General features: G+C 39.9%; 2 protein-coding genes across 5 annotated transcripts in view; both read left to right on the forward strand.

Moving 5' to 3' along the window:
* LOC135704698 (uncharacterized) overlaps nt 1-17,017 on the forward strand; it is a 397,828-nt gene extending 380,811 nt beyond the window's left edge. For all 4 annotated transcript variants that reach the window (XM_065226178.1, XM_065226177.1, XM_065226179.1 and 1 more), the window contains one exon: nt 11,734-17,017. In XM_065226178.1, coding sequence (XP_065082250.1) covers nt 11,734-15,248 — 3,515 coding nt within the window. In that variant the 3' untranslated portion in view covers nt 15,249-17,017. The remainder of the gene's footprint in view (nt 1-11,733) is intronic.
* LOC135704712 (uncharacterized) overlaps nt 1-25,987 on the forward strand; it is a 329,334-nt gene that overhangs the window by 139,147 nt on the left and 164,200 nt on the right. The gene's annotated exons all lie outside the window — the stretch shown is intronic.

Genomic DNA, 25,987 nt, shown 5'->3' on the forward strand with positions numbered 1-25,987 from the left:
GTGGGCTGGGGGAAGCCGAGGGGGGAAACACAAAACAGAAATTAGGTGGAACAATTTATTTGCTCCATTTTTTGCCCGGTTTCGTTTCGCTTGGGCTTGGGTCCGTCCGAAACTCGACGCAGAGCAGCATGAAAGAACGAACCAGCAATGTGGTTCTTCTCGTGTTACATGCAGTAGGTACGCGACTACCCGCTTGTTAATGAACCCTTTTCACGCAATTTTAGACGTCCTGGGTGGACGACGACGGCTACGACGATACCGACGACGTCCACGATGGCGTGTGTATGTGAAAGAGTCATAAATTTTGAAAGGTTCGCAGGATGCAGATACAGGATGGAAGGAGAAATGGCCGGGCGGTTCCGGCGGGTACAAGCGGAACAGAGTACTTCCGAGTGGGGGGTACGGAATCTTGGAGTCTTCTGCTGCTAGGGGACGGACGAAAAAGCTATAAGGATGAGACCTCGGCTAGAAGAATGATGAAGGATCGGCATGATTTAAGTTCCAATGAGTGCTTTGGATTCTTTGATTTGTGTTTGAAGTGGGAAAACAGTGTCGATGGTATGCAACGTACGGTGCGGGGTAAGACCTAAATCTGAAGGGACAGCGTGGTGAGGTACGGTTATCTGCTTCTCGGTTTCAATGTAGACAAGCCATCGAATCGCAGAACACATTATGGCGGAGGTCAACGAACAAATCCTTCTTCCTCTCAAGCGCTTCCATCAAAGAACCAAGCTTCCACCAAAGAGCAGGGAATCAAGAAAATCCTATCTTCCTATGCTTAATGAAGATCTAAACACTAGTAAACGGAATCATGATCAGTGTACATCTGAGATCATGGGTTATCATTTGTGTTACACGTCATGATCAGCAACTAAAACGATAATCCACTGATATGATAACAATCACATCTCGAAATCTTGTAACTTACTGCCTTCGTTCTGGTTGTTCTGGAGGCCAAATACCCTACAATATGGATAGTATTGGAGCCGGGATGACATGTAGATGTCGAAAATAAATATCCACAACCTGTCAAACACTCTACAATATGGGTATTTTTAGAACTGGGATGAACATGTACAATGCTGGAAATTGAGGTCCGCTGCCATTTCGAAAAACAAGATGACGGCCATTGATTTCATGAAAACTGTCAAATACCCTACAATATGAGTATTTTTGGAACCGTAATAACGTGTAGATGTCGAAAATCGATATCTGCCACCACTTTGGAATCCAATATGGCAGCCATTGATTTAAGAAAAACTATGAAAGACCCTACAATACTGGTATTTTTGGAACCGGGATGACGTGTAGATGTCGAAAATCGATGTCTACCGGAATTGAAGATGGCGACCAATCGCTTAAGAGAAAACTATCAATAAACTAGTCAACATGATGGTGGACATCGATTGTCAATATCTACACGTCATTCCGGTTCCAAAAATACCCTATTTGGGGTACAGTTTGTTTCTTAAACCAATGGTAATCATCTTGGATTCTACATCTGCATGTCATCCCTGTTCTGAAAATAACCTGTTCCAGGGTATTTGACAGTTTTTCTGCAATCGATGGCCGCCATCTTGGATTTCAAAATGGCGGCGGACATCGATTTTCAATCTCTTTTTTTTCAATCTTTTTTAAAATTATTTTTCTTGTCTTATATGGGGAATTTTCGGTGACGACAGTTGATGATCATGATCGGAGATTATCGCTATTTCATATGATCGTGATCTGTAATACAAATGATAATCGCATTATCGTTTCCAGAACTTTCCGTTGTGATTTTTGAGTTTTTACTGATCATGAGTGTAACCAAAATGAGAATAACATTATCTTTATCTAAATTGTAGATTTTGATTCCCTTCCAAAGAGTGATGGGCTTACGATCTGCACAACTCGTGGTCTAAAGGGTGTCCCACATCAAATTGCATCACGGAAAAAAATGCTGTAGAAAATTACCTATTGGTTATTTTCTCTCGAAAATTTGGGTAGAAATAGTTTAGAGTGTATTGTTTACACTGTATTTTTTATCGCTGTCAGTTTTTCTAAAGTTGGAAAAAATGGCGTCACCTGAAGAGCAACGAACGTCGCGAATTGATTTTGCGCAAGCAGCTGAAAAATCCTCAACTCTCTCATCGGGACATCGGAAAACAACTCGGTATCGTGCAGTCAACGGTGAGCAGCGTTGCCAGGTCATTTTCAGAAAAATCTGGACCAGGTAAAATATAAAATCTGGAATGCTCCAAAAAATCCTCTTTTTAACATTATGCTATTGAAATCAAAGTGATGTGCGTGCCAATCTCCCGTAAAAATAGGTCAGTGTGATCATGTGGAATTTATTTAAAGTACTAGAATGGTTATAAATTACATGTTTAAATAAATAATGCAAAGCAAATAACTTGTTAGCATTGCTAAAATCATCCAAAAGTTGAAAAGTATTGAGTATTGACACAGTGTGCCCAAAAAGTTCTAATATCCATTACGCAGTATTTCAAAAATTGAGTTAAATGTGGGTAAAAACAGGAGAAAATATGGTTTGAATTGTTTTTTAAACTGTAATTTTTTTAAAAAAAGAATGAGAAGCAAAGAATCAAGGAAATTTGATGGGATGGATTTTTTGAACTAATAGTCGATGTAGTCCTTTCTATTTGATGCAGTACCAGAATTTAAAGATTTTATTAGTTCTAAATGATTCTAATATTACTCTGAGGTTGATCAGATTTACAGTTTAATTCTTGACATCATACAACACACAACACCCAGCAGACTAGTAGGCAATTTTATTATGTAGCAAAATTCACCGGGCTGAAGTGGGAATCAAAGCCTAACATCGTGGAACTCACACACAGTTTACCTAAACTACGGGTAACTCCACTATTCGCATGACCATTATGCGAAATAATAATTTTACTACCACTCACTTGTCACAAAAAAATGTTTTTCAGAATTATGAAATCACGAGATGGTATAGTGATAATAAGTACTTGTAAGTTACAAGATGAGGACGTGAAGTATGTGTTTGACACATAAAATCTGTCAATATAGATTTCAGTGCGTCACAATCAGCGATTTTACGACTCGTGAGTGCTCACTCTGAGTGAACGCTCACGAATCATAAGATCGCTTATTGTGACGCTCTGAAAGCGAAATTGACAGGTTTTATGAGTCAAACACATACGAGGGTGTTACCTACAAGTACAACATATCATTATATCATCTAATGATTGCATAATTCCGAAAAATATAATTTTATAGCAAGTGAGTGGAAGCAACCCTGACTAAAATGAAAGTCTGATAGTTTCATTTTGAAGTCTCAGGATCTTGCAATGATTCTAAATTCCGGAATTTATATTTTTCCTGTGTCCCAGATCATTGGTTTGTTAGTTAGCTAGTTAGTTAGTCTGAATTTACTTGGAACTCTTCACAGGATATCTTTGCCTTTTTTTAAATCCAATTTGAATCATCCTAGAATTCCATCATATTTCTTTTCTAAATTCCCCTAAAATAATCTTGAAAATATCTAAACTTTTCCAGTAACATTCTAAGAGTTCTTAGCATTACCTCTTGAAATCTCTTATAAATCACAGGGCTGGTAGCAGGTCACTTTTTAGTGACTTGGTCACTATTTTAAAGCCAGTCACTAAAAAGTCACTTTTTACACCAAAAAGTCACTTATGTCACTATTTCCCTAAAAATAGTCACTTAAGTCACTTTTTCACTACTAAAATAGAGTGAAATTTAAAAATATCAACAAAATGTTTAAATTGAGTACTTGGCTCTAAGAAAGTCTACAGTAGTTTTAACAAAATATACATATCTGTTAAAAAATTGAAAATTTTAACCAGGGTGACCAGTGAACCGCAAAACTTTTGAACACCAGGAAATCTATAGGGAAATGCCTACAATTTCGATTAAAAATCGGGAAAAATATACCTCCTTTCCCAGAAAATAAATTGTAACTTTCCAAAGGTATTTGTCTGTGATAGATTTTGAAAAGTCTTTCAAGGATGATTAAGAACTTTAAAAAATCCAAAGTAAATTTTAAGAGTATTTTAAAAGATTCTAGGGATGACACAAAGATATATCGGAGAAGAATACCAAAGTACAGACTACGAAAGTCTCATGTAAAATTAAATGCTTTGAGGACCGATTTCTTCTTCTCCGCTTAAATCTTAAGCCAGGTTTACCTATATAGTTAAACTTGGCTTAACACATACGAGCGTCGCTTTTGATTATTGTTTAAATTATTAGAGACAAAATTCAACTCCGAAGCAATTTTGGAAATAATTCTAATATAATTGAGAGTGCATTTTAACGAGAGTTCTGAGAAGAATTCTTTGATGATTGGATGAGGATTCTAGGTCAAATTCTAATAAGAATTTATTTATTATTTGAAATTATTTCTGAAATGTTGCTTAAGTGGGCTCTGATGAAAATTCCATGAAAATCCCGTGAACTCCAAAGATGGTCTCTGCGGATAGTTCTAAAAGAATTCTGGGGTGATTTCTGACGATACTGCAAAGAGAATTCTAAAGAGTTCGAAATAAATTCCTAGAAGAATTCCAATGGAATCGAATTTTGAGGGTTCAGTCCCAACGGAATTCTGAGAAGAGTTTCAAAGCTTGTGATGGATTTTTGTATTGAGAACTCTGAGGATTCTAAGGAGAATACGAATTGAATTTAAAATTGAATGCAAGGGAGTAGTCCAAGATTATTCTAAGCGGAAATTTATGAAATTTCTGAGATTAATTGCATGGAAATTAAAAGGATGGATTAACGGAAGGAGCTTTCAGGGAGTTCCTAGAAGAATCAATAAAAAATCGAAAATAATCTACTTTACTTTCATCTCCTCATCCATTGTATTCAATGTCCATTTTAATTCTGATATTTGATGTTAAGCATTTCCAACTACGAAAATAATCTATTTCCAAGAATTTTGTTGATTGTTCGGCAAAGAATTTCAAGAATGCAATATTTTGTTTGTAAAAGCTTATTTGCCTCTAAGTTTAAGAGAAGGGGAATTATTCTAAAAAAGTTCTAGAGATCATTCTGAAGAAATTCTGTGAAAAATTCATAGCAAATTATTAAAGTTATCTACCTAGATATATCAAATATTTAAAGATTTCGAACGCAGAATCAAATACAAGATAAAAAAAAAATATGGGAATTACTATTTGCTAGTCATCATGCATAACGTAAGCAAAAGTAAATTATTCAAATCACTTCAAATGCTCTTCACAGGAGACTCCGTTGTGAGATTCGATTAAATTAGAGAAATTTATGAAATTTGATTTTGAGTTCCATGACATAAAAAGTTTATTTCAATATAAACCCGTATTTGAATTTCTAAGTTACCATATAAATGGTTACTTATTTAGTATTTACAAGTCACTATTTGGTCACTATTTCCGTAATTTTAGTCACTAAAGTCACTACTATTAAATCGCATCAGCACTACCAGCCTTGAAATCACTCTCCAATTCCACACCTAATAATTGGAGAGTAATAACTCCTAAGAATTGGCTCAATGTTGTGTCCACTGAGAAATTAAATTCTTAAAATATTTTTAACAATTTCCTTGGTACATTCTTCAGAATGACCGTCACACTCTTCTCAGACATATCCGGGAATTCCCTTTAAACTGCTTAAAAAAAAGGTTAGAATTGGTTTGAAATCCTTTTCAGTATTACCTAAGTACTCAAGTACTTTGCCAAAATGGTTTTGAAAGTCTCCCAGAAATCGCGTTAAAAATATTATTAAAATTAATCTCCATAGAAACTTTGGACAGAATTCCATTGAAATTATTCTCACGATTCGTATCAGCATACTCCTAAAGTTTCATCATAAGAATTTTCTATGATTTATCTTCCGGGTTGTATTTCCTTTATTGACAAAATCTCCATGCAATTGTCATCAGAGTTGAAAAGACAATTACACCGTCTTCAACCAGAGGTTGCACAAACTGAATATTCAACACTAGACAACGGACAACACACCACACCCATTAGAACAGTAGGGAAATTTTCAGGTTGCCAAAATTTGCACCGGCTGGAGCGGGAATCGAACCCTCACTTCGTGGCACTCACAATACGCCTGAATGATGGGTGACGCCGCGACCCTGACGCCCACAAATATGGAGGTAATTAGAAGTAGTAGCTTGAAATTCTTCTTTGATTTCACAAAGCATTCGCCTCACACTTAACTGTGAACTATTTTCAGAATTACCTTAAAATTCCAACAATGTTCAACGTTGATTAGAGGGTAAATCAATTGCAGTGATGTTTTTAAAGCAACATGTTTTAAAAATCTGGGAAAATCTGGAACATATTTAAAAAATCTGGAAATATACGTGGTCTGTCTGTGTATCTGGCAAGGCGACTAAAAATCTGGAAAATCCAGATAAATCTGGAATACTGGCAACACTGACGGTGACTCGTGTGATTAAACGTTACTACGAAGCTCTGAGAATCGAACGGAAGGAGCGGTCAGAATGGATGTTCTATTAGTGATCAGGACCACAAGTTTACCGTGAAAGCGTTTAAGCGGAATTCCAATGCATCGTTCAGGGATGTAGCCAAAAAAATTAATCTGTCCAAGTCTTTCGTTCAGAGAGTCAAGGACCGGGAGAGACTGCATACGTACAAAGTGTAGAAGGCTCCAAATCGTCATAAACGGTAAAATACGGTGGGAAAGTCACCCAAAAATTTCAAAATTTAGCCGTTTTTAAAATCACTATATACTTAAAATAATAATTTTAATAATTCAATATGGAATTGCATTGTCCATTTCCTCTATCTACTCATTTTTCTGACTCGATTTATGACAATAAACAATTCACTCAGATGATTTTAGATTCAGATCGCAAATTGGCGATTGGACGGAAACTTTTGAAACACTTCAAATTTTCATTAATCTGGGACCTACTCAACTTTTCTAGATAGAAGTTCAAGAAAAAAATTCGCTATTCTAGAACGAGGATTATTTTCCAAGATGGAAAGATCGAAGTCATACACGTCCAATAAATCTGACTCATATTTGAATCACGTTCACTTAAATTCGCAAAAACGTAGGTCACAGGAATGTGTAAATATGAACTCAAATATGAGTGATATGTAAAAATTTACTCATTTGCGAATTTGAGTGAACGGGACTCACACATGAGTCAGATTTATTTCCCGGTTAAAAAATTTTGTATGCGACTCTCGAAAAAAAAAATATGTTTCAGGATAAATTTAAGAGATTTTGGAGCAATTTTTCAAAGCTGGGATTAAAACATTTCTCGATGAACATTTCAAATTGTCCTATCTGCTTTGATCGATTCTCTTCATCGACTTTCTCTTTTCATAACAACTGCTATGCAAACAGATTTCGCGCTAATTCTGCCACATACTTTGATGAAGGAGTTTCTTATCTAGCGTCCAAAACGTCAAATACAACAGGGAAAGGTTTTGCAGCTGAGCTATTGATGAAAGAGAAAGTCGATGAAGAGATAGGACACTTTGAAATATTTATCTTGATTTGAGATCTCTAAGACAAGTTAGGGAGCATCCATAAATGACGTAGCATATTGTTGATCAACCTCCTCCCGCCCTTGTAGCGAATTTGGCTATATCCAATGCATGGCCGGTCACAAATTCTGAAACCCCCACCTCCCCCCTCAAATGCTACGTCATTTATGCATGTTCCCTTAAGAAAATTGCACGGCCTGGAGTAATTTTCATATTTTGAATATTAATAATATATGTTCACAGTCCTAGAAAAATTTAAATTGCTTTAAATGATGGGCATTCCAAGGAAGTTCTCACAATTTTTGAAAGCATCCGGACAGGAATTCCAAGTTTTTTCTGATAACAGTTCGAAGGGAATCTGAATTTGATGCTTCCAAATTAATTCTAAACTGAACTGCAATTATGAAATCAGTATAAGGAAAAAAATTAGGTTTAGCTTACTCATAAGTCACATAAAGTGCAGGAACTGAGCGATTAGTAAGTTTGCTTTATGTTTGTCCTGGTTTGTCTAGGAAAATCTTCCCGAATATGAGATAAGTAAAGATTCGATTCACTCAGTCCATTGGTACACTGGAACCTCCATTTACGAACCAAATCCGGGGTTCGAAAATCGAATTTGAGCGCACTTGGAAATTCTGTCAAATACCCCATAATATGAGTATTTTTTGCAAGGCCATGCTGGAGGTGGCTGGGTTCGATTCCCGGTCCGGTCTAGGAATTTTTCGGGTAGGAAAATTTCTCGACTTCCCTGGGCATAGAAGTATGATTGGTCTTGCCACACAATTATACCAATGCAAAAATGGCACAGGCATCGAAAGTTCTCAATTAATAACTGTGGAAGTGCATCTAGAACACTAAGATGAGAGCACGCAATAAGCTAATATGCGATATACAATAAGCTTGAAATGCGAAGAAGAAGAAGAATGAATATTTTTTTAATCGGGGTGACGTGTGAGAACCGAAAATCCATGTCTGACCCCATTTTGAAATCCAAGATGGTGGCATCCGAATACAGGAACACTGGAAAATACTGTCAAATACCCCACAATATGAGTATTTTGGGAGCCAGGGTATCGTATAAGGACTGAAAATCCATGCCTGACGCCATTTTTAAATTCAAGATGGCGCCTTCCGGTTACAGAAAAGCAGAAAAATAATGTTAAATAACCCACAACATGGGTATCTTAAGAATCGGAGTGACGTGTTAGAACCGGAAATCCATTATTTCTTTCCTTTATTTAACGTCAACCGGAAATCCATGTTTGACGCCATTTTGAAATCCAAGATTGAAAAACCTTGAAATTCTGCCAAATACCCCACGATATGGGTATTTTTGGAACCAGAGTGACGTGTAAGAACCGGAAGTAGATGTCAGAAAAGTACTGTTAAATACCCAACAATATGGGTATTTTTGGGATCGGGGTGACGTGTGAGAACCAGAAATCCATGTCTGACCCAATTTTGAAACCCAAGATGGCGGTATCAAGTTTGAGAAAAACTGGGAATAACTGTCAAATACCCCAAAATATGGGTATTTTTTTTTAATCTGGGAGACATTCATCCACCATCTTGGATCAAAAAGGCGTCAGACGTCGATTTTCGGTTCTTACACGTCACCCCGATTCCAAAAATACCCATATTGTGGGGTATTTGACAGAATTTCCATGCTGTTCTCTAACCGGAAGCGGTCATCTTGGATTTAAAAATTGCGTCAGGCATCGATTTCCGGTCCCTTAAAGTCACTTCGATTCCAAAAATACCCACATTGATGGAATTTTCTAGTTTTTCTGTAACCGGAAGCCGTCATCTTACTTTTCAAAATAACGTCAGGCATCGATTTCTGGTCCCTACACGCCACTTTATTTCCAAAAATACCCATATTGTGGGGTAGTTGATAGAATTTCCAAGTTTTTTTGTTACCGGAAGCCACCATCTTGGATATCAAAATGTTGACAGCCATGAATTTCCGGTCCCTCCACGTCAATCCAATTTCAAAGATACCCATATTGTGACGTATTTGTCAATATTTTCCAATTTTTCTGTAACCGGAAGCCACCATCTTGGATTTCGAAACGGCATCGGACATCAACTTCCGGTTTCTACACGTCACTCTGATTTCAAAAATACCCATATTATGGGGTATTTGACATTATTTCCAAGATTTTCTGTAACCGGAAGCCACCATCTTGGATTTCTAAATGGCGTCAGACATGGATTTCTGGTTCCTACACGTCACTCTGATTCCAAAAATACCCATATTATAGGGCATTTGACAGAATTTCCAAGATTTTCTGTAACTGGAAGCCACTATCTTGGATTTCAAAATAGCGTCAGACATGGATTTCCGGTTCCTACACGTCATTCTGATTAAAAAAAATACCCATATTGTGGGGTATTTGACATAATTTGCAAGTTTTTCTGTAACCGGAAGCGGTCATCTTGGATTTAAAAACTACGTCAGGCATCGATTTCTGGTCCCTACACGCCACTCCACTTCCAAAAATACCCATATTGTAGGGTAGTTGACAGAATTTCTATGTTTTTCTGTTACCGGAAGTCACCATCTTGGATATCAAAATGTTGACAGACATGATTTTCCGGTCCCTACACGTCAATCCAATTTCAAAGATACCCTTATTGTGACGTATTTGTCAATATTTTCCAATTTTTCTGTAACCGGAAGCCACCATCTTGGATTTCGAAACGGCGTCGGACATCAACTTCCGGTTTCTACACGTCACTCTGATTCCAAAAATACCCATATTATGGGGTATTTGACATAATTTCCAAGATTTTCTGTAACCGGAAGCCACCATCTTGAATTTCAAAATGGCATCAGACAGGGATTTCCGGTTCCTACACGTCACTCTGATTAAAAAAAAATACCCATATTGTGGGGTAGTTGACAGAATTTCCAAGTTTTTCTGATACCGGAAGCTACCATATTGGATTTCAAAATGGCGTCAGACATCAACTTCCGGTTCCTACACGTCACTCTGATTCCAAAAATACCGATATTGTGGGGAATTTGGCAGAATTTCCAAGTTTTTATGTAACCGGAAGCCGCCATCTTGGATTTCAAAATGGCGTCAGACATCGATTTCTGGTCCCTTAAAGTCACTTCGATTCCAAAAATACCCATATTGTGTGGAATTTGATGGAATATTCGAGTTTTTCTGTAACCGGAAGCCGTTATCTTGGATTTAAAAATGGCATCAGACAGGGATTTCCGGTTCCTTCACTTAACTCCGATTCCAAAAATATCCATATTGTGGGGTATTTGGCAGAATTGCCATGTTTTTATGTAACCCGAAGTAGAGATAAACTTGCCTGTGGCTAAAAATCTCTTAAATAAAGATTTAAAAAAAAATGTAACCGGAATTCGCCATCTTGGATTTCAAAATGGCGTCAGACATCGGTTTCCGGTCCCTTAAAGTCACTTCGATTCCAAAATACCCATATTGTGGGGTATTTTACAGTATATCCCACGTTCCCAAAATCGCAAAAAAAAACTCGTTATTTGGAATTTACTTTGTAGAAAAGAAAACTCGTTAGGGGCTGTCCATAAACTACGTAGACAGTGTTAGGGGGATTGGCAATTATCCACGGCCCATACAATTTTTTATTGTGTGGACAATTGTCTACACAGGGGGATTAGGGGGGGGGGGGTTGGTCAAGAATCCGAAAAAAATGTCTACGTAGTTAATGGACAGCCCCTTATTTGAGATTTACTTCGTTAAAAGAGGGACGTAAGTTAAATACAGCTCAAAAAAGACTTCGTAAACGGAGGTTTCAGTATATTTCTCCTAGACTGAGTAAACTTTTCGCCAACTTTCCTCATTTTCTCATTGCTGAGTTCCTGCAAATTTACTCATCGCTGAGTTCCTGCACTTTTGGCGCTCATGAGTGAACTAAACTCAAATTTGGGTCGTTCTCATTCGTCGTGTGAGAAATCCTCAAAAAAATTCCTCCTTTGTTTATAAATTGGGCGCTCATAATTAAAATAAATTAGGAAAGGGGCGTCATTTCCATGGTTTCCCGGGGGCGTTGCAAACCCCCTCTATGGCTTTTGATTGAAATTTGCTCTATTGAAGGGAAATTTGCAGAAGGAACCGTTCTCGGTATTCATAAGTTCCCGACATTATCTAATCATAACCCCAAAAAAATAAACTCATACCATCCCCTTTTCTAACTTCTCCCTTTCTCTCTCTCTTCCCCCGTCTTCCAGGTCACAACAAGAAGGGCTTCCCCACGAACCCGATGTTCCCGGGGGACATCCCGTCGTACTCGCCGCCGTCGCGAACCTTCTTCACGCCACCACTGCCTCGCAACTACACGAACCCGTTCGCCGATAAGCCGACCCTGCGGGGAACGAACAGCGACAGTACGATCATCAACACCGGAAGCTACGTGAACCGACGACCACTGCCCCCGCCCAGCCTGATGCCCGGCCACGAACGGATCCCCATCCGGCCGGATCTGAATGGATCGGTGAATCCGCAGAAACCGACCCTACCGCAGGATCCCACCGGTGGTGGTGGCCCAGGCGGTGGTATAGCTCCGTCGAGCTCGTCGCAATCGATCGACGCTCAGCGGAAGAAGGCACTGAATACACCGTCGGAGAAGAGCAACAAGCTGGATTCGGCCAAGAGCTACGGGGTGGACAACAAGTTCATGCTGGACGGCAATGGGAACTCCAGCGCTATACTGCCAAATGGGATGCACTTCCCGTCGATTTCCAGGATACTGAGCGGTTCGAACGGGAGGACGCAGACGATTCCGGATGTGCTGCTGCGGTCGGTGACGTCGGCACCGCGGCCGAATCAACCGACCTTCGACCTGAATCCACCGGTGACGTCGTTGAGTAATTCGAAAAGTTTAAATAAGGGAAACGATAGGAATGATGGTGGGGATGAAGGGGAAGATTTCGATGGAAGTGAGAACAGTGGCGGTAGGGATGATCAGGACGACGAGGATGACGAGGAGGAAGAGGACGACGTGGTTGCGGAGAAGGAAGCGAGTTCCTACTCGACTCAGGCGCAAAGCGTCCAGACCAGTACGGTGAGTTCGTTGGTCCATCTGTCATCCTCGTCGTCGCCGATCACACAGAAGATGCCGAACTTGAATCTGAAATCGGTGATGATTAAAGCGAATGCCAGCGCTGAGGAAGGTCAATTAGGGAACGGGTTCGGGAACGATAGGAACTTTGCTACCGACATCGAAGACATTAGCACGTGGACGATCGCGTGGAACATTCACGTGTATCTGTCGGCGATTCTGTTTACGATTCTGGCCGTGTATTCCATATTTAAGATCATCTTTTACGATAAGCTAACGCACCTCTTCTCGCAATCGTACTTCATCAGTATTCATTTGATCTTGATCATTATCTGCTTGTTGCGAATTTTCTACCTATGCTATGACGCTTACAATATTCACTTTAGTTTTAACTTGTTTACGTCCGAACTGCTGTTAAATCTGCCACTTACGTTCCTAACGACGACGTTCGCGATTCTGATTCTGTTCCTGCTGCTGCGATCGATCAACCACAAGACTAACCGATACAGTTCAATTCTCCGTCCGCTGACGATCATGATCGGTTCCGGGGTTCACGTGGGGCTGTGCATAACGCTGCATTTGGTCGAGTCTTACGAAACGCAGCAGTTCTATCACAAGCAAGCCCAGCTGATGGCCAGTAGCCGCGGTGGACAGACCGGCCATGGTCCCACCAATATCCAGATTCCACCGAGAGTGCTGTCGTTGATTTGTCAGATTATTTACATCTTCATCTGCTTGTCGCTGGGGATCCTGTATCTGTACATGTACCGGTTGTTAAAGCGGATTCTGCACAAGAGCCAGAACTACATTCATGGGTATAACAACCTGTCGTATGCCATTCATATCACGATCGCGACGGCTTTGCTGTTTATCCTGCTGGCAGCATTGCAGATCTACGGTGCCATCAGTATTAGCTCACAGACCAAGGTTAAGCTCTCGCCGAACAATAATCTGAATGACAGTTCGGCCAAGAAGACGCTCTGGGCGTCGCACATCGAGATCGATTGGTTCCAGTGGGGCTACCAGTTCAGTTTGAGGTTCATCGAGATCGTGATCATTGCGTTGCTCTCGTGGGTTACGGGGCTGAAGACGGGAACCTCGAAGGTTATTCAGAGGGAGAAGGATATGGAGCAACCGAATGCCAGTGGCTTTGCCCTGTTCCCGTGCACGTCTTCGTCGAGCCAGGAAAACTTTGAGACTGACTATCCGGCGGTTTGTAACGCTAATACGAACTTGCACACGTATACTTTGAGGACGGGGAAGCCGATCTATGACGATAACTTTGCGTTGAACTCGCTGAACTTGGAGCAGAATAGTAATCAGGATCTGCAGCTGGGACCGGGAGCGGGTGCAGATTTTCAACGATCGCTCGAGACGAATAGTATGCGATCGAGCTCGCACAACTATAGTAATAACTACAACGGTAGTCAGCCGGCAGATCAGCACGAGGATTTTATGAACGATACTGAGCAGATGCCGGATCATTACGAAAACCCGAACTTTGAGTTGAAGCATCACCACAGAGGGGAGCCGCGGGATGGACCTCAGTATCACGACATCATGGATAACTGCTACTCGGAACCGATCAACGCTCCGTACGATACGAAGAGCTTGCGGGGTGCGGCGGTTCCTCCGGTTCACATCCAGCAAGGTCCAAGGAATTATGATTTCCAGAACTTTGAACGTCCGTCGTTTGATCAAGCGGCTTCGTCGCAGTCAATTTCCCGGGGAGAGTTCCGGGCGTCGAAGAACCTGAAGACGCTGAAGAGCGGTCAGGCAAACTATGACGGCGCGAATACGGTGGGTCATCACCACTACAACCACTTCAACAACTACAACGATTCGTTCGAAAGGAGGATCGGTGTGAGGAAGAGTGGGACGCTGAATAACATTGGTGGAATGCATTTTAATCAGCAGGCCGGCGGTAGTGGGCGGAATAACAATAATTCGACCTCGTCGGCTTCGTCTTCGGCTTCGTCCAACAACCGTGGTGCAATACAACAGCAGCAGCAGCAGCAGCTACAACAGCAACAACTGCAACAGCAACAGCAGCTGCAGCAAGGTCAGGGACGACCTCCTCGAGGGATTGGTCCGGAGCGACATATGAATGGTGCTCAAACGTTAAGCTCTTCGGGTCGAGCTGTCCCGGATCATCACCATCACCACCACCATCACCCGCAGGCAGCTCCGAGGAATCTCCCTGGTGGAGAATTGGTCCATCCGGGAAGCTTCAACGATCGGTTGGTGAATGGTGTCGCCGTCGGTGCAGACCACCTATCGTCCCAGGACAATATCAACAACTTTGACGATAATAGCAGTGCGGCCAGCTACTATCACAGCAAGAAACGGTCCCGGGATTCGTCCAGCTCGAGCTACACGGGGTTCAATAACAACGGAAGCGATCATGGTCCTCCGAACCAGGACCCGGGCAGCTCGTCGCCGACCGTGTCCGCATCGAACGTCCCGGTTAACGGGTTGGGTCCGGGCAGCAGCAGCGGAGGTTCCTCGAGTGGGGTTTTGCCTGGTAAGATTGTTCCGGCACCGACGGCCGGAGAAGCAGGCGGTGATAGCTCGACGATGCTGGTCGCCGAGCAAGGTTTCGTGCGGTTCCGGGCGCTGGAGGAGCCAACGCTCGGCTCGCGAACCAACATTAGGGATAAGAACAAGCTATTTATTAATTCTTAGAGTTTAACCGGTCGGCAGCAGCAGCAGCAGCAGCAGCTGTAATAAAGTGGCAGCGATTTTTGCATTTTCACACTTATGTTCTTTTTCGACTAAACGCAAAACTTAGGATATAAAGAAACAAAGGTGATCACACACACACACACACGCATGAAACACATTCGCAGGTCCCTCTCCCTTGCCGGGAGGGGAAGGCCGTGCACGACTTGTATGAAAGTATGCAAATTTTCCCCCTCCATGGAACACATTGTCAGCAAAATAGAAACAAATGAAAAGTGTCTCGATGTAAATAGTTAGCGCGAAAAGAAAAAAAAAAAGGAAACAATTCAAGTCAAGTGATCAATTTATTGCTAATTAAAGTAAATTAAATGAAAGAAAGCTACGATTCCTAGCACGTAAGATAGTTGTGTATAAATCCCCACATTCTTTCGAAAATCGTCGTCGGCCTACCCTTCGTTGTAAATTATTGTTCTTTTCCCATGTCTCTTTCCTTCTGCTAAACGAAAAAAAAAATCACTAGTGTATATTAAACAAGCAAAGCAAAAGCTCTATCTCTCACACCTTCTCGTTCGAAAACATATTTGCTATCTCGAAAAAAAGAAAAAGAAAACGCAAAAGTAACAAAAAACATACATCCCTTTTTCCCCCTTTTCCAATTGGTAAAAAAGCGAAACAAATTGCAACGACTAAAACAGAAGATGAGTGCAATTAATTAACCGAGAGAAATGTTGCAATTTGCAAAAGAAAACAGAATGAAGCTAAGAATGTAAAACACAAAACATAAATGGAACAAGCAACCAATTGTGATGATTTAATCCGTCGTTTCTCTTTGACACTGACACACACACACACACACACAGAAAAACACTCACAGATAAGTGCAGCAAGATCGATCACACACACGAGTAGGTAGTAGAAGCGGAAGAAGAAGAAGAGGCAGAAGCAGAAATAGCTGATCGCCATTCGTCGTTTAGTCGTGTCGTCGCTGTCGATGTTGACCCCTAATCTCTCTCTCGCTAGAGGAGCAAATGAAATAGGCAGAACAAGCAAGCGCAAAGAGCTAAGGAAGATGATTTCGTGTTATAGTATTGTTCTTATATGAATATATGTTTTAAATGGTAATATTTTAAACTTGTATATTTACAAACAAACGGCAACCCTCAAGCATTCACGCTCACACATAAGAAGAAAAATCCGCTGCTTAATACCACACCCATGGCCTCTTGTGAGTTTGTGATTTTAAACATTTTTGTTTTAAAGTTAATCTCTTTTTTTAACATACGATCATTTGTAGCACGGTGGATTCGAAGTCGGAGATTTGACGTGACATTAGGGAGAAAACCAAATTTCATCGAAGTGGATTTTACTTTTTAAACACCCCTATTCTCAATTTCGTTTGAAACGCTTTTCCCCCCAAAATTGTATGGGAAATCCGTTTCGAATGGAATACAGAATAGGGGGTGAAAGACTGATAAAGGAACGGCCTGAAATCACCTTCAAAAGTCATTTTTATCCAACTGAACATTGTAATTATGTTCAACCGAGGACAACAGCTCAAAAAGACTGGCAACTCTGCCGAAAGCAAATACGCAAATTTCTATTGAGGTTGACATCTTTGCGACCGGGATACGAGAGGGACATCACTATTTGAGATTGCTAGTGTATGCAGCAAGGTGGCAAACAACTACCATCTAAGCTGAGTAGATATCAAGAAGATAGATGAAGATTTTCTGCAATGCAAGTTGATGTATTTAGATGCGAGAAATGAAAAATAAATAAATTGGGCATCTTGGGTTAACATTTAGCTGTGACGCCCTTCTCCCGGTCGCGGGTTCAGAATTACTTACATTTTCGTCCGTTATCAGTTATTGTATATTTATCTTAAACTGACAGTGCCAATATTTAATATCGAATTTCTTCCTCTGGACTTTCCTCCGATCTAAAGTTTCTCAAACGTCCCCTGGAAAATCCTCAAGCTACCGCTGGAAATTCCCTTAAATTTATCCCTGGAAGTACTACAATCAGATCGCCAAAATTTTCCTTGGAAGTTCTTTAGACTTCCATTAGAAGTTCTTTAAAATTCCCCTGGGCGATCCTCAAATTACCCTCGGAATTTTCTCAAATTTCACCTTTCAGCTATCAAACTTTCCTTGGAAGATCCTCCATTTTCTTCTAAAAGATTCTCAACCTTCCTCCGGAAGTTGTTGACACTTACCTTAGAAGTTATTCAAAATTTCTCTGGAAGATCCTCAAGTTTATCTGAAGGCCCAGAGATTTCCCCTGAATGTTCCTCAAACTTCTTCTGAAAGCTTTTCAATTTTTGCTGGAATGTCCTAGAATATTCCATGAAAGCTGATGAAATTTCTCTTGGAAGATCCTCTTATTTCGCCTGGATGCTCCTAAAATTTCTCCTGAAAGTTCCTTAAACTTTCCTCTGGAACATCCTCAAAATGTCTCACGAAGTTGTCCGAACTTCTGTTCGATGTTCTTCAAAATTTCCTTGGATGGTCCTCTAATTGCCCCTGATTGTTCCTCGCTCTTCCCCTGAAAGATTCTCAAATTTGTTCTGGAGTGTCCTGGAATATTCCATGGAAGCTCCTGAAATTTCCTCTGGAAGCTCCCAAATTTTCCCTGGAAGGTTGCTCAAATATTCTATCGAATTTCCTCAAGCTTTCATTAGGAATTCTTAGAAAATTCCCTTCCCAAAATTTCTGATAGCTCTGATAGCTTCTCAAATTTTCTTTGGAATGTCCTGGAATATTCCATGGAAGCTTCTGAACTTTCCTTTCGAAAGCTCAAATGTCTTCTGAAAGTTCCTTAAACTTCCCTTGGAAAGTTCTCAAATGTTCCATGGAAGATCCTCAAACATCCTCAGGCAGTTGTTCAAAATTCCCTTCCCCAAATTTCTCAGGAGATTGATCAAAATTCTCTTAGAAATTCATAAAAATGGTACTGAAATTATCCCTTTATGTTCCTCAAACATCCCCTGAAAGGTCCTCATATTTACTCTGTATTGTCCTGGAATATTCCATGGAAGCTCCTGGACGATCCTCAATTTTCCCTTGGAAAGTTCCTCAAATGTTCAATGGAAATTCCTCAAGCTTCCTTTCAAAATGCCCTTGGTAGTTCCTCAAAATTCCTATTGAAAGATCCTTAAACTTTCCTTGGAAGATTCTGAACTTTCCCCTGGAACATCCTCAAAATGTCTCACGAAGTTGTTCAAACCTCTGTTAGATGTTCTTCAAAATCTCCCTAGGATATTCTCAAATTTCCTTGGATGGTTCTGAAATTACCTCTGATTATTCCTCGCTCTTCCCCTGAAAGATTCTCAAATTTGTTCTGAAATGTCCTGGAATATTCCATGGAAGATCCTTAACTTTCCCTCGAAGATCCTCAAATTTTCTGGAAGGTTGCTCAAATATTTTATGGAATTTCCTCAAGCTTCCCTTAGGAGTTCTTCAAAATTCCCTTCCCCAAATTTCTCAGGAGATCGATCAAAATTCTCTTAGAAGTTCTTCAAAATATCTCTGAAAGGTCCTCATGGATGTTCCTCACATTTCCTCTAATAGTTTCTCAAATGTTCGTTGGAATGTCCTGGATTATTCCATGGAAGCTTCTGAACTTTCCCTTCGAAAGCTTCTCAAATGTCTTCTGAAAGTTCCTTATACATTCCTTGGAAAGTTCTCAAATGTTCCATGGAAGATCCTTAAACAACCTCAGGCAGTTGTTCAAACTTCTCTTAGATGTTCTTCAAAATTTCCCTGGATGATCCTCACATTTCGATGGATGGTACTGGAATTATCCCTTTATGTTCCTCAAACATCCCCTGAAAGGTCCTCATATTTTCTCTGAATTATCCTGGAATATTCCTTGGAAGCTCCTGAACCTTCCCCAGCACGATCCTCAATTTTCCCTTCGAAAGTTCCTCAAATTTCACCGGAAGTTCCTTAGGTTTCCCTTGGAAAGTTTCTCAAATGTTCCATGGAAATTCCTCAATCTTCCCTTTTAGAAGTTCTTCAAAATTCCTTTGGTAGATCCTCAAATTCCTCTTGAAAGATCCTTAAACTTTCCTTGGAAGATTCTGATCTTTCCCCTGGAACATTCTCGAAATGTCTAACGAAATTGTTCAAACTTCTGTTAGTTGTTCTTCAAAATTTCCCTGGGAGATTCTCAAATTTCCTTGGATGATCCTGAAATTACCCCTGATTATTCCTCGCTATTCCCCTGAAAGATTCTCAAATTTGTTCTGAAATGTCCTGGAATATTCCATGGAAGTTCTGAACTTTTCCCTCGAAGATCCTCAAATTTTCCCTGGAAAATCAAATATTCAATGGAATTTCTCTCAAGCTTCCCTTAGGAGTTCATCGAAAATTCCCTTCCTCAAATTTCTCAGGAGATTGATCAAACTTCTCTTAGAAGTTCTTCAAAATGTCTCTGAAAGGTTCTTAAATTTCCCATGGATGTTCCTCACATTTCCTCTCATAGCTTCTCAAATTTTCTTTGAAATGTTCTGGAATGGAAGCTTCTGAACTTTCCTTCGAAAGTTCTCAAATTTCATCTGAAAGTTCCTTAGACTTTTCTTGGAAAGTTCTCAAATGTTCCATGGAAGATCCTCACGCATCCTCAGGCAGTTGTTCAAACTTCTCTTCTCTTCAAAATTTCCCTGAATGTTCCTCAAACATCCCCTGAAAGGTCCTCATATTTTCTCTGGATTGTCCTGGAATATTCCATGGAAGCTCCTGGACCTTCCTCAATGATGATCCTCAATTTTTCCTTGGAAAGTTCCTCAAATTTCATCTGAAAGTTTCTTTGACTTCCCTTGGAAAGTTCCTCAAATGTTCCATGGAAATTCCTCAAGCTTCCCTTTTAGAAGTTCTTCAAAATTCCCTTGGTAGATCCTCAAATTCCTCTTGAAATATCAATAAACTTTCCTTGGATTGTCCTGAAATATTCCATGGAAGCTCCTGAACTTTTCCCTGGATGATCCTCAATTTTCCCTTCAAAAGTTCCTCTAATTTCTTCAGAAAGATCCTTAGACTTTCCTTGGAAAGTTCCTCAAATGTTCCATTGAAATTTCTCAAGCTTCCCTTTTAGAAGTTCTTCAAAATTACCTTGGTAGATCCTCAATTTCTTCTTGAAAAATCCTTTCCCCTGGAAGATCTTCCAAATTTCCCAGGAAGTTGACCAAACTTCTCTTAGAAGTTCTTCAAAATATCCCAAAAATTCCTTGGAAGGGCCTGCAATTTTCACTGGCTGTTCCTCACATTTCCCCTGATAGCTTCACAATTTTCTCTGGAATTTCCTGGAATATTCCATGGAAGCTTCTAAACTTTTTCCTGGAATATCCTCAAATTTCCCCTGGAAGTTTTCTCAAATGTTCCATGGAAGTTCCTCATGCTTAGGAGTTCTTCAAAACACCCTGAAAGATCCTCAAATTATCCCTGGAAGATCATTAATCTTATACAGAAGATTCATCAAATTTCCTGCTTTTTTCTAGGCACCACATACTTCCTCCGGCCTCACGTTTCCTCTGAATGTTTCACAAACTTTCTCAGAATGTTCTTCAAACTTCCCTTGAGAATTCTTAAAATTTTCCCTGGTTGTTCCTCAAACTGTTCCCCGGGAGTTTTTCAAACTTTCAAGGTCCCCAAATTTCCCCTGGAATGTTCTCAAATTTTCCCCCAAACTTCGTCTGGAATAGCCTCAAACTTTTCCGGTATGTTTCTAAACCAGGACGGTCTTTAAGCTTCCCTTAGGAGTTCTTCAAAACTCCCCTAGAAGATCGTAAAATTTTCCCTGGAAGATCATCAATCTTCTCGTGGAGGTTCATGAAAATTCCTCTGGAATTACCTCGAACTTCCCCTGGATGTTTATGAATTCAAGTTCTTCAAGCTTCCCTTAGGACTTCTTCAAATTGTCCTCTAGAGGATGGTCAAACTTCTCCGGGAAGATCTTCATTTTTTTTCCAGGAAGTTCATCAAACTTCCTCTGAATCCTTTGGAAGATTCTCATATCATATTTTTCCCAGGAAGTTACTCAAACATCGTCTGGAATTTCCTCGAACTTCCCCAGGAAGTTTCTCAATCTTTCTCAGGAAGTTTTTTAAGCCTCCCTTAGGAGTTCTAGAAGATCGTCAAATTTCCCCTGGAAGATCATTAATCTTCCCCCGGAGGTTCATCAAACATCCTTTTGAATTTCCTCAAACTTCCCCTGGATGTTTATCAATTTATCACAGGAAGTTCTTCAAATTACCTTTCGAAGTTCTTTAAACTTCACTTAGGACTTCGTTAAATTATCTCGTGGAGGATGGTCTAACTATCCGGGAAGTTCAACAAGCTTTCTCTGAAATTTATTCAGGACGATTCCAAAATTTTGCCCTGGAAGTTACGCAAACATTGTTTGAAATTGCCTCGATCTTTTTCAGAAAGTTTTATACAATTCCCTTAGAAGATCGTCAAATTATCCAGGGAAGATCATCAATGGAGGTTCATCAAAATGCCTCATGAATTTATTCAAACTTCCCCTGGATATTTCTAAATCTTTCAAAGGAAGTTCTTTAATGTTCCTTTAGGACTCCTTCAAATTCCCCTTTGGAAGATCGTCAAACTTCCCTGGGAAGTTTATCAAACTTCCTCTGGAAGATCATCAATCTTCTCCCCTGAAAGTAAATTGTTCTCTGGAGGCTGGTCGAACTTCTCTGGGATTTCCTCAAACTTCCCCAGGACGTTTCTCAAACTTTCTCAGAAAGTTCTTTAAGCTCCCCTTAGCAGTTCTTAAAAATTCCCCTAGAAGATCGTCAAATTTCCCCTGGAAGATCATCAATCTTCTTCCGGAGGTACATCCAATACCCTCTTGAATTGCCTCAAACTTCCCCTGGATGTTTCTGGTTCTTTCAACGAAAGTTCCATTAGGATTTCTTCAAATTATCCCCTTGAAGATCGTCGAACTTCTCCGGAAAGATCATAAAATTTTCCTGGGAAGTTCATCAAACTTTTTCTGGAAGATTATTAAATTTTGCCTTGGAAGTTACTCAAACATCGTCATGACTTTCCTCGAACTTCCCCAGGGAGTTTCTCAAACTTTCCCAGGAAGTTCTTTAAGCTTCCCTTAGGAGTTCTTCGAAACTCCCCTAGAAGATCGTTAAATTTTCCCTGGAGGATCATCAAACTTATCCTGGAGGATCATCAAACTTCATCTGGAATGTCCAATCATCCCCAGGATGTTTCTCAATCTTTCAAAGCAAGTTCTTCAAATTACCCTTAGGAGTTCTTAAAACTTCCCTTAGGACTTCTTCAAATTGTCCCTTGGAAAATCGACGAACTTCTTCGGGATACTCTTCAAGTTTTTCCGGGAAGTTCATCAAACTTCTTCTGGAATTTTCTTAAACTTCCTCTGGAAGATTATCAAATTTTTGTTAGGAATCCCCAGAAAGTTTCCGGAAATTTTTAAAAAAGTTCTTTAAGTTTTCCTTAAAAGTTCTTTAAAATTTTCCTAGAAGATCATAAAATTCCCCCTGGAAGATCATGTAACATTTCCTGAACATTCATCAAATTTCCGCTTGTATTTCCTCAAACTCAATCTTTCAAGTTCTTCAAATTGTCCTCTGGAAGATCGTCAAACTTCTCCGGGAAGTTCATCATACTTCCTCTGAAATTCCCTCAAACTTCCACTGGAAGATTCTCAAATGTTGCTCGGGAAGAATTTCAAACATCGTCTGGAATTTGCTCGAATTTCCCCAGAAAGTTTCTTAAACTTTCTCACGAAATTCATTTAACTTCCCTTAGGAGTTCTTAAAAATTTCCTTAGAAGTATGAACTTCCGTTAAGAGTTCTTCAAGCTTCCTTTAGGACTTCTTCAAATTGTCCTCTGGAAGATCATCAAACCTTTCCTTAGGAGTTCTTAAAAAATTCCGCTAGAAGTTTAAACTTCCGTTAGGAGTTCTTCAAACTTCCCTTAGGACTTCTTCAAATTGTCCTCTGGAAGATCATCAAACCTTTCCTTAGGAGTTCTTAAAAATTTCCCTTCCGTTAGGAGTTCTTCAAACTTCCCTTCGGACTTCTTCAAATTGTCCTCTGGAAGATCATCAAACCTTTCCTTAGGAGTTCTTAAAAATTTCCCTTCCGTTAGGAGTTCTTCAAACTTCCCTTCGGACTTCTTCAAATTGTCCTCTGGAAGATCATCAAACCTTTCCTTAGGAGTTCTTAAAAAATTCCGCTAGAAGTTTAAACTTCCGTTAGGAGTTCTTCAAACTTCCCTTAGGACTTCTTCAAATTGTCCTCTGGAAGATCATCAAACTTCAAACTCAGCAAACTTCTTAAAAATTTCCCTAGAAGTTCAAACTACCGTTAGGAGTTCTTCAAATTGTGCTCTGAAAGATCATCAAACTTTTCATTAGGAGTTCTTAAAAATTTCCCTAGAAATTTAAACTTCCGTTAGGAGTTTTTCAAACTTCCCTTCGGATTTCTTCAAATTGTCATCTGGAAGATCATCAAACTTTTCCTTAGGAGTTCTTAAAAATTTCCCTAGAAGTTTAAACTTCCGTTAGGAGTTCTTCAAGCTTCCCTTAGGACTTCTTCAAATTGTCCTCTGGAAGATCGTCAAACTTCTCCAGGAAGTTCATCAATTTTCTTCGTTAAGGTTCATCATACTTCCTCTGAAATCCCCCTAAACTTCCACTGGAAGATTCTCAAATGTTGTTCTGGAAGAATTTCAAACATCGTCTGGAATTTGCTCGAATTTCCCCAGAAAGTTTCTTAAACTTTCTCACGAAATTCAATTAACTTCCATTAGGAGTTCTTAAACATTTCCCTAGAAATTTAAACTTCCGTTAGGAGTTCTTCAAACTTCCCTTAGGACTTCTTCAAATTGTCTTCTGGAAGATCATCAAACTTTTCCTTAGGAGTTCTTAAAAATTTCCCTAGAAGTTTAAACTTCCGTTAGGAGTTCTTCAAATTGTCCTCTGGAAGATCATCAAACTTTTCCTTAAAAATGTCCCTAGAAGTTTAAACTTCCGTTGGGAGTTCTTCAAACTTCCCTTCGGATTTCTTCAAATTGTCCTTTGGAAGATCATCAAACTTTTCCTTAGGAGTTCTTAAAAATTTCCCTAGAAGTTTAAACTTCCGTTAGGAGTTCTTCAAACTTCCCTTATGACTTCTTCAAATTGTCCTCTGGAAGATCATCGAACTTTTCCGGGAAGTTTGTGAAAATTTTCCGGGAAGTTCATCAAACTTCCTCTGAAATTTCCTGAAACTTCCTCTGGAAGATTCTCAAATTTTGCCATTGTCTGGAATTTTCTCGTTAAGCTTCCCTTAGGAGTTCCGAAGATCCATAGCAGGGAGCAGTAGATAATCCCTATAAGGAGATTTCGAAAGCGTCGACCGGATAATTCTGAAATTCCAAGCAGCATTAAGATTCCGAAAATTCCAGTCAAGCAGTTTCTGGAATCCTAAGGGCCACCCACATTAGATCCGTTTGCGTTGCGTTGACGTAAATTCGACAGTAAATTTAGCTGTCACTTTGCCGCAACGTATCCAATCCGGATCTAATGTGCGTGGGCCTTTAGCGGTGAAATTTCTAAATTCTTAATAGACTTACATCGTTGGTTAAGTCTGACGAGCTAACTGGAAGCAGTCCCTAAGCAAAGATGAACAAATTTTGTGGGTCAATTCTAGGGGTGTCAAGTGTAGTAAATTCATTGGCCTAGTACAGCAAGTCCTGAAACTTTATGGGACTTGTTTCAAATCCAGGTGGAACAAAGCTGGAGACGACTTTGTGGGACAAGCTGAGATGACGACGACGGGAGTGATAAACCGAAATACGTCTAAAAGGATAGTTGAACAAGTTCGGAAGCTGTCACTTTTTTTCAACTCACTAGTGACAGCGAGTCACATGACTCGAAGAATAGGGCAAATTGTGCAAGTTTGGAGATTTTGTGCAACTTATCCAAAAACTTTTTGGGACAAGTCTCGAGATCAAGAATTAGCCGAGGAACAAGTTTAAAAGTCTTGTGCGAATCAGTCGACAGAACTTAAAAGGAAACCCTAGAGAAGTGTAAACGTAGTTTGAGAGAACTTTGGAGGCAATGCTAGATGAAAACTGCCTACTAGAGCTGTAAATTTTTAAATAATTCAATTGAACCCGATCCAACAGAACTGTTCAATCAATTCTGCTCAACGTGTGTTTTCAGGTGCATCAATTGAACCTCATCTTCTGTCAATTGTGGCACATACAAAATCAGAAAAAGGGTCTAGATTGGACTTGCGAAACCCAGTCGGCTCCGTGTCGGAACAATGTCGGGTTGGTGTTTGGAAGAAGTAGATCAGAGATTCGTTTCTCCGCAGGTTGCTCTCAATTGAAAGACTACAGGCGTTCAACAATTGATCCGAGCATTCGTCAATTCAAGATCAACAATTGAAAAACTTCGTGCGGAATTTTCTCGTGAATCGGAGCTCACCTATGCATATCCAGGGCACCGTCTGGTAGAGGAAAGTTTCCCCTATCCGATAGTGTTGTTGGTATGCGTTGATGAGCAAGAAGTTTGTTTTTACAAAAGCTGATGAGGCCTTTCAATTGCCGATCTTGAATAGACGACATCATCCATTAAAATGGGGTCGCTCCTGTTTCTATTTTCGTTATAATATCCAATGGAATTTGAGTATTAGGCTCGTAATTAGAAGCACTGTTTGTAGGGAAAGACCTTGAAATAGCAAGGACAATGCACTTCTTCTTCATCTTCATGCAAG

This window comes from Ochlerotatus camptorhynchus, unplaced genomic scaffold (genome assembly GCF_037179485.1).
Source record: "Ochlerotatus camptorhynchus isolate MF236.1 unplaced genomic scaffold, CSIRO-AGI_Acam_v1.1 ptg000246l, whole genome shotgun sequence".
NCBI classification, from domain to species: Eukaryota; Metazoa; Arthropoda; class Insecta; order Diptera; family Culicidae; genus Ochlerotatus; species Ochlerotatus camptorhynchus.